The sequence below is a fragment of the Triticum dicoccoides genome, chromosome 6A (assembly GCF_002162155.2).
Source record: "Triticum dicoccoides isolate Atlit2015 ecotype Zavitan chromosome 6A, WEW_v2.0, whole genome shotgun sequence".
NCBI classification, from domain to species: Eukaryota; Viridiplantae; Streptophyta; class Magnoliopsida; order Poales; family Poaceae; genus Triticum; species Triticum dicoccoides.
In genome coordinates, this window is record NC_041390.1 from 538,133,547 (window position 1) to 538,143,355 (window position 9,809).

The 9,809-nt window shown below is 41.7% G+C and overlaps 1 protein-coding gene across 1 annotated transcript; it reads left to right on the top strand.

Annotated features, from left to right (window-relative positions):
• The first annotated feature begins 4,197 nt into the window (after nt 1-4,197).
• Nucleotides 4,198-9,187, top strand: LOC119317765 (mRNA cap guanine-N7 methyltransferase 1-like). The gene is made up of 14 exons (XM_037592265.1): nt 4,198-4,455; nt 4,820-4,911; nt 4,999-5,144; nt 5,267-5,335; nt 5,438-5,509; nt 6,279-6,377; nt 6,724-6,780; nt 7,155-7,293; nt 7,385-7,449; nt 7,534-7,584; nt 8,175-8,237; nt 8,429-8,552; nt 8,629-8,690; nt 8,762-9,187. Exons 2-14 carry the CDS (start codon nt 4,851-4,853, stop codon nt 8,852-8,854), a joined length of 1,101 nt encoding a protein of 366 aa, XP_037448162.1. The 5' UTR covers nt 4,198-4,455; nt 4,820-4,850; the 3' UTR covers nt 8,855-9,187.
• The last annotated feature ends 622 nt before the right edge of the window (nt 9,188-9,809 follow it).

A 9,809-nucleotide genomic window follows, 5' to 3' on the forward strand; every position in this document is an offset into this window, starting at 1 on the left:
CCCTCCGACGAGACACCACACGATATTTGGCATACCAAACCAGCACGAGGGCCTATTACTCGGGACGTCGACGTCGAGCCCTCCAACCCAAGTGGGGGGAGCGCCCATGCCCGTCGTCCCCGATTCCCCGCGGTCCAGCCTTCCGGGGCGAAAGAGGCCGAGTAGACGGTGAGCTCGGCTCGTCGCCACGCTCCGGCCGGGCTCCGGATCTCGGCCACATGCGGCCGGTAGACGTCGCCGTCCAGAGTTTTACCCCGGTTGGCATGCTGGCATCTCGATCCCCGGAGCAGCTGAGGCCGGCCTTCTCTTCCCAGTTAATACCAGTTACCACCACGGCGCTCTTGCGTGGCGCTGTACTACTGTAGCCTGTAGTCTATTCGCATCTACGCGACAGGGCCGGTGGTGTTTATCCAGTCGAGCCGCGTCCCTGTCGATTGTCGAGCGGCCGGCGTACTCTTGTAGACGTGCAGTTCACACGGAGGCTGGTTTGTATCGTATGGTCTCGCTCGTTTTGTCTTTGCCGGAAGAATGGTCTCACGCTCTCTCGAAGATTACTTTGTTCTTTCACTTTCACGACTGCTATCTCCTGGTAGGTGTTCTTTGTTTACATGCGATGAGAAGTCATGGCTCTAGTCTCCCGTCTATGTTAACGGCTGCCCTAACTTGAGAGGATTTGTGGCACGCAAGCCCGTAGTGTCCGCTTTTTATTTTGGCTTCCGATTTTCATAGTTTTAAATCCTTTAAACCAAAATAACAAATTAAGTTATGTTCTCATATTTCTGTTTCTCGTGGCCGGCGCTTTTAAATAAGATCCGCTTTGAATATATTTTGATGATTAAAAAAATTAAGTTTCAATGTTGAAACTTAGTATGAGCAACCGATAAATATCAATTATTTTGTGTCTATGGCCGACAGAACAAATTGCTTAAAATTATATCTGTGAAACTGGTTGAAATTTGGCAGTTTTTAATGCAAAAACCGTAAGTTTAATCATTGAAACTTAAAACTTTTTAAGGAATTTTATTTTTACTATGTCCTCATGCGGAATTGAACTACTGCGCGAATCATGAGGACAAACGAGTGGGCGGCATGACTTATCCAGAAAACTACTCCCTCTTGAGGTTCGCTGAGTAGCGCGCAACTAAGTCTTTTTTTTTTCCAGTCGAGTAGCGAGTAACTAATTAATCGGACAATTAACTGGTCAGCACCTCTTAATCCCCTGCTACATCCGTCTAGGTCTATTGATCCCCTTTGCATTTTGTGCCCAATTTTGGTCATAAATTTGACCAACAAAATGTAAGTTGTATGCCACACAACTTAGATTATTGGATTCATATTCGAAAGAGGTTTCCATTGATGCTATTTTTGTGGTATATAACTTATTTTTGATAGTTAAATCAAACGCCAAAGTTTGACCCAAAATACAAGGGGGACTAATAAACCCGGATGGAGGTAATACAGCGGGTATGGGACTGAGCAGTTACCGGTTATCGATTTTGTAAACATTGTTTTATGCAGGTATTAACATGTTTTGTGGATGGTCGCAAAACCCTGCGCGCCTGAACAACAAATTCTGTTTACAACATTGAGCGCGCTTGCGACCCACGCGCCATGGATCCCTAAGGAAATTGACGCAATCTAGAGTGCCCAAAAGATCACATGGCGGGGAGGGCGCCAGGTAGGCATCATCACGAGGCGCGCGCCGAGGGCACTCGCGAGCGAGGATGCACCCAGGAGGCGGGTACTACAACATCCTGTATAGGAGTAATTCCTCGGGGGTGCCTTGGGCATCCCCAATTTTGAGACGTTTGCCTCTTCTTATTCTTTTTATCTCACTCTTTCACCTAAGTCTTAAAATATTCATCCACATAAAACTTCTACATAATTGTTGGGATATATTAGTATAGCTGATATTTAAACAAACACATAACTTGTTTTAACATAAAATGAAAATTATAATCCACCCTTAGTTAATGTATACTACACAATTGTAGCACTCTCACAATCAATCATTCAATTAAAGTAATAAAATATGGGATGGTCGTTTTGGCTCTGGGACGCATATGTTCCCAAATGATGAGTAAAATAAAAAATAAGTAGTAAATAATTTTTTTTAAATTGATATTGTTGTAGATGTTCTTGTTGGTGTAGCAAGCGTCCTTGATAATTTTCATGCCAAACAGGATAGCAATGCTTTGTTGGTAAAAAAAACTAAAATAACTGTAACATTTCGCGTATGACTTTTATATATATATATATACCAATATAAATATAAAAAATCTAAATGCACAGATCAAATTAATCTTGGCCATCAAACCATGTCAATCCGACTAATTAGATTGCTCTAAAACTTTAAAACTGCCATTCTTGGGATGAAAATGCCATGAACAAGAAAGTGCCATGTGAACACAAAAAGAAAGAAAGAAAATGCCATGATAAAATAGTGTCATCCCTTAATAAACAAAAAATGACATAAAAACAAAATTCCATATCCTAAATATAAAAGCCGTCTCTTAAATGAAAAATGACATCTCTTAATAATAATAAATGCTATATTTTAATATAAAAATATCAACTCTTAATATAAAAATGCCATCTCTTAATAGTAAAAATGCCATCTCTTAATCTCTTAAGTAAATAAAATGCCATCTCTTTATCTCTTAAGTAAATAAAAATGCCATCTCTTATAATAAAAAAATTAAAAAATGCCATGTGACATAGTTCAAAAATTTATAAACTGCCATGTTGATTTTTCACTAGAGAAAATGCCATCTGGTGAAAGAAAATAGAAGGACTGGGATTCCAACCAAGGTGGCCCAGGCCAAGGAGTACACTGCTAGCCAATGGGCTGGCTCTAGTACTTTGTAACTAGATGCTGCCCAGCGCGTTGCTGTGGGAAATGTTCCAAAAATAAATGCATAAATAGTTGCTACAAAATCATCTAAAACTAATGGAAGGAAAATGTAATAAACTTGAGTTTCAGTTAAAAAAATATTTTCTAACAAAAATGTGAAGGGACAACTATATAGGTATGTTACAATCACCCAGCATAAATATGCTACATATATTTTCAATACAAAATCTAGTGCAAAAAATAAACTTTGAATAATAACATGCATGAATTTATGATGTGGCAGCATTGCATGCATATAGTGTAATGAAAAAAATTGTAATTTATAACTTGCATGCATGACTTGCTTATGTGGTTGTTGTTGCCGCTCTCTCTCTCTCACGCCGGACGGAGGTGGAAGAAGGAACGTGCTTTTTTCCCGGCGACGAACGCCCCGGCGACGAATGCCCCGGCACCCAAACGACTCCTTTATATTCAGCACACAGGCTACATCACGGCTGGGAGCTTCACCGGCGCCTTCCACAACCAGTACACAAACGCTTTTATATCCGACGCACACACATACTAGCACACGCACGCACGCAAGACCCGGCCACCACATCGGCCACTAACTCCACAAACTCAGTAATCTTGCTAACTAACCACACGTATGCACGCCTCTTACTTGACCGGCACACACGCTATCTGATCCATCTACCGCATGTATGCACGACCGCACACCACGGCTGCCTAACCGATCGGCCGAAGCTGCTGCTCGTTGCCAGCTCCGCGTAGACGACTCAGCCACCATCAAGCGTTGTGGCTTACTCCTAACAGTGGCATGGTTGCATGGCTTGGAAAAATAGATAGTGGGTTGTAACTACTCCCTCCGTTTCTAAATACTTGTCTTTCTAGGCATTTTAACAAGTGACTACATACGAAGTAAAATGAGTGAATCTACACTCTAAAATATGTCTACATACATCCGTATGTGTTAGTCATTTGAAATGTCTAGAAAGACAAATATTTAGAAACGGAGGGAGTATTTAGGAATAGACGATACAGTTCGCTGGGGATCCGACGTGGCCATTGGCTGAGCTGGGGCCTGATTCTTGGAGGAGCAATGGGCTTTGGGGCAGCTAAACGTGAGTTCTGGGCCAGTTTTACCCGATATTTGGGCCAGTTATCTATAACTATTCAGAAGATTTTGCGTGGGCTGGGGAGGGGGTGGCCCAGCTGAATCCTGCGCCAGGATTCGTGGAGATGAATCCGACCGAAGACGGGGGACTCGCTGCGAAATCTCTCCTGGCTGACGATCGCCAGTTAATATTTTCCCAAAATCTCACCGAGCGGAACCCGTTCCCTCACCTCGACCTAAACCGTCATCGGCCCCGCACGCTCCGACACGCGCCCAGCCGCCACGCCCTGCCCTCTCTGCTCCTCGACGCAGCCGCCACACTCCCCTGCCCTCGAGAATCCGCGGCTGGCACGAGCGGGCAAGCGGCGCAACACCACGGCGGCGGTAGCAGGCCAGTGGGGAAGCGGGGGCGGGGGATCCGGGAAGTGCAGCGGCGGCGGATCGGGAAGAGAAGCATCAGCCGTCAGCAAGACCCCCTCCCTTCAAGGTATATATGCGCACACCCATTACCCGATAAGCTGCCCGAATTCTTGACGAGCCCGTGATATCCAATCATGTTTGTTGGCTGGATATGTTGCTATATGCCCCCGTGCGAATTGATGTTGAAGATTTTTGTGCCATGTGTGCGCTTGCAATCCATGTTGGTATATGCTGCTGCTGTCCGAAATTATGTTGATGGATTTTGTTGCATGTGTGTGGCATTCAAATCACGAATACAACAGTGATAGCTAGTCTTCATGAATATAACAGTGATGTATTCAAATCATGAATGAATACAACAATTTGTCTTGTTCAAATTTGTATGCAACAGTGGTATCTATATAGTTATTTAATTATAAACCACCACCCAGAACGAAGGCCAAGGCTGCAATCGCCGGCGTGATGAACAAGCGACCCCGCGAGGACGAGCCTTCCTCCTCCCAAAAGCGCCAGTTCGGTGCAGGTATCTATTCCCTGCCTTCTGTCACTAGACCCAATCTAGTTAGCTACCGTGCGAAGGGTAGCTAACTAGTGTTTGCTCTTTGTGTAGGTGGCGACTATGGGGAGCAAGAAGGGTACTCGGAGGAACGGATCAGTGCGCAGCGGGTGGCGGACCACTACAGCGCCCGGTCGAATCAGACGCTTGAGGAGCGTGAGAACAGCCCCATCATCCACCTCAAGAAGCTCAACAACTGGGTAACTACTTTGCTTGCTACCCATCCATTCATCCCCTAAAACCCTTGAGAAAATGTCACCTCTACGATGTTGGGTGAAACCAGTAAGAAGCCATGCTAATCTTCCAATCTCACCTTTGGCAGATAAAGAGCGTCCTGGTTCAACTGTATGCACGTCCAGGAGACTGCGTTCTAGATCTTGCTTGTGGCAAGGTAAGGGGTGCTTTGCGAGTGTTAATTAGGATAAGAAGAAGAGTTTTTTGTAGTTCCGAGGTAGTCCTGACAATTATTGATTCTTCATGAGTGTTAATGCAGGGAGGTGATTTGATAAAGTGGGATAAGGCCAAGGTTGGCTATTATGTAGGGGTTGATATTGCAGAAGGCTCGGTTAGTTTCCCATCACATGATAAATCTATATTATATGCATATACATGGAAATTCAATTTGGCTCCCGGGGCCAATTTTTTTTTCAAATGTCAAAAATTGAGACTATTTTTTTGTGATCTTTGTCACATACAAATGCTACCTGTAAATTTTGAGGCAAAAAGGTTAACCATTTTAGCCTGCGCAAAAAAAAGATCGAAGACAAAATGTCACCCCAATTTTGTTTTTTTCACCGACGAAACACCGCTCCTCCATTCCACATGAAAATTGCCAAGCATGCTTGCGACACCAACACGATCATCTACAATTTCTTTTGAAAATATTTACTATTTTTGGGGGTACTGTTCACCCGGGAGCCAAAACGCTGCTCCCGCATATACAAAAATATATAAGTTAATGCAATTTGTTGTTTGTGAGTTAGGTTTTTCCATCTCTGTAATGCTTTAGCATTTATGCCTATCAGTTGCTTTTCTGTATAGGGCAGATTTGTACATTGCTGCTGTTTGGCAGATATTATTTTGTAACCTGTACTGCAATCGTTTGAGCATTTAAACTTATCTCAAGGTAGTGGTAACCTATATATTCAATCTTTATTTCACTTATTTTTATCAGTGTCCTTGGTAAAACCTTCAGACTTATCAGCGGTCCTGGACCATAGAACTTGTGTATTCGCTTTTGATTTCCTCACTACCTATTGTAGCTCTCAACTACGCGCGACAGATCACTTTAAGTTTATAATCTCCTTTGATGTGTTGGAGCTTTACACTTGCAGATAAAAGATTGCATGACCCGTTATAACGGCGACTCGGATCAACAACGAAGGAAGAAGTTCAGTTTTCCTGCACGGCTTATTTGTGCCGACTGTTATGAGGTAAAAGTATTAATAAATAATAGTACAATTTACCATAAGAACCAAACCTAAAGTGGTGGTGTGCTCTGTGCGTGGAAGCAGACATAGTGCCACAGCTTGTTTCAAGTATTGAACATTTTTCTGTAGTTGAAACCAAATTATATGCAAGAAATGGATCCTTCCATAACACTCATGCCAACGTATACATACATTTGTCATTAACTAGTAGGTGATTCTGCTTATACTTTCACATCACCAGGAAGAATATACTTTTTACCTTACCCCATATGTTTATCAGTCTATTATTGTGGTGCTCATCAAGAATTATAAAGTGCATCACAATGCTTCCGCTTTCATGTTTCTGCAGACTCGTCTGGATGAGTATCTACGTGAGGATGCTCCATTTGACATATGCAGCTGCCAGGTGAGTGACCTAGCTTTATATTTTGAAGGGCGACCTTTAATTTTCATAGTTCGTTGTTATTATTGGTCAGTTCAATCATCTATTATTTCCCACTTGTCAAAGCAACTTTGAATTTTAGAAACCTTTTGTGAATATATACCTGCTGTTAAATATTACAATCATTATTGACAATTATCATTCAAACAATTTTTTCCTGGAAGATGTTGAAACTTAAGTATCATTGCTATGTCCAGCAAATAAATTAAGTACGCTGATCTTTAATCTACTTTTAATATGTAATGTACCATCAGGAGATTTAGAATGTCTGGATGATAAATGTATATGATTATGAGGTTTATACTTCCTATTCTGATGGTCTTTTCTATGTATTTCAGTTTGCAATGCACTACTCATGGTCAACTGAAGCACGTGCAAGACAAGCCCTCGCAAATATATCTGCATTGCTTCGTCCTGGAGGCACGTTCATTGGAACGATGCCTGATGCTAATGTCATTATTAAAAGACTAAGAGAATGTATGTCACTATCTTCAACTGTAATTTGCTTGATCTCGTCAAATTAGACTGTACTTGTCACAAGATGTGTGATACAAATTTATATCCTCAGCTGAAGGGATGGAGTTTGGGAACAGTGTTTACTGTATTACCTTTGGTGAAGAGTACACAGAAAAGGTAATTATGTTTGTTTGTAATAACTTCTTATATGTTAGTTTTCATTACTGACTGATCATTTTTGTTGTTTTCACAATGGTGTAGAAATTCCCGGCATCCAGGCCTTTTGGTATCAAGTACAAGTTTCATTTAGAGGTGACAACACGATTAACTTTCTAATAACTTGAGCCTTGTATCGGTGGCCTCTTTTAGTTTTTCAAGATGAATACTGATGTTCATATTCGAGTGTTTACCCAAATTGTAACAGAGGAAAAAATGGATCTGTCTGGGTATTTTTTTGATTAAGTTGCCCTCTTGTGAATTTGTATGCACACTACCCTTTCTAATGCTTAACTAAATATATATTATGTGCCCTTATTCAGCTTCAGTTGCTGCAGCTCTGAAAGTAACTCTAGTGATTTACATAGTACTATCTGTTTGCCACAAACTCTGCACTCCTGTAGGTTACATGTTGTTTGCTGCAGTCTTCTGTTCTTCCGTATTCTAGACATTCTTTGTGAATAGTATGAAGCTTACATCCTTTGTATTGCCCTTATCTTACATATACATGTCTTCTTTTTCTTTGACAATTTACATATACATGTCTTGTTACAACTTGTTTGGGTGTTTATTGCCCTATATGACGTAGTACCTAGCTTCCTGCTTTTCACTCGTTGTCTTTATTTAATTTTCCATTCATTAATTACGAAAACTTGTTCAGTAACAAACTCTTGGGCAACATGCAGGACGCAGTTGATTGCCCGGAGTGGGTTGTTCCATTCCATCTCTTCAAACTACTGGCAGAGGAGGTATGCAACTAATCTATTGCCCAGTATGCTATCGCAACCTGTGCTTTTGTTTCCTCATTTCAAACTAGTTCATTTCAATATTTTGTCTAAATTTTTGCTACCCTATTTTTTGTTATCGTTTGTTTTCTTTTACAAATTTGCTCTCAGACAGATGCTAAGGCTATGACCAAAAAATTGTGCATCTTTTGCAGTATGATTTAGAGCTGGTTCTAATGAAGAACTTCCATGAATTTGTACACGATTATGTGCAAAGGCCAGAGTTTGCTGATCTCATGCGAAGGCTGGGGCCTCTCGGTGATGGACGATCGGGCCAAAGTAAGTAGACTACCTACTGAATTCGCTGCTGTCTATAAATATCATTTCATTACCTTGACGTATTCGAGTTACGTAGGCACGCTGTCACAAGATGAGTGGGAGGCATCCTATCTCTACCTCGCATTTGTTTTGTGGAAGGTATTTTTCATGCTGTTAACAACTTAACCACACGCGGTCATCCTATGTTTGCTGACATGCTGTTTATGCAGCGAGGCCCTCCACCGTCCCAGCGGAGAGCCAACAATCCTAACAGAGGGAAGACGTTCCTTGCCGAGGAGGACATCGAGTTTCTTAGCATATGAAGCAGGCTTTGCCATCCTGGAGCTTACTAACAACTTACCGATTATATGCTTCACATTGTGGTGATGAAAGTTGTATCTTTAGTGGCTCACCTGTGGTCTCCCCAAGGCGTATCGGATATATATAACTTCACTAAGTTTAATGTATGAACAGCACGAACTAGTTACGCATGTAATTTTGCAGAGATGAACACATATTTAGGTGTCATATATAGTTGATGTGATAGCTCACAAGTTCTATGCGGATATTCCACCGCCTTTCTCTTCAATTGGACATCAAACACTTTGACACATCAGTTGTACAGGAGCTTGTTAATCAACTACAGCATTAATCTAGGGCTAGTTAGGTTTATACAGGAGCTCGTTAAGCAAAGAACAGTAAGAGGGGCCGGGGCGTTCTGGTGCCACGTGCCCGAGCTCACCTGCACCTGATATCGAAGACAGGGTTCGTGCAGTGGAAAAGCAAGTGCAGTGGAAAAGCAAATACGGGGCGTATATGAACCCTACGATTCTGATCTGTGGCTCAGGAACATTTTTTTTAATCGAAACGGAGACAAAAGATTTGTCTCATCTATTAAATGAGAATAGAGTTTTAGAGTGTTACAAGACCCCACTGAAACTTTTGTTCAAATCTGAGCGTACATCTCTCTCTAATTGATTCATATGCTTAGCAACGGCGTGTACTAATTGATTCTATGGTCAAGTTTTTCCACGTTTGATGCTTATACTAATCTAATTTGGCAAAATTTTCCCGTGTTATAAGTGCGTGCCTTTTACCTGTTTGTTTGTTCATATGCTTCTGAGGGCTGAATTTTTTGTTTCAAGATTTCTTCTTGATTTTTAGAGTTTAATTTGGTGTGATCCGAGGTTGCACGAAGGAGGCAATCGCCTCAAGTTCCAACCATGAGCAGTAGTCACGACGGGTCGCCGTATTAGAGGATCTACGGGTAAATCTAAT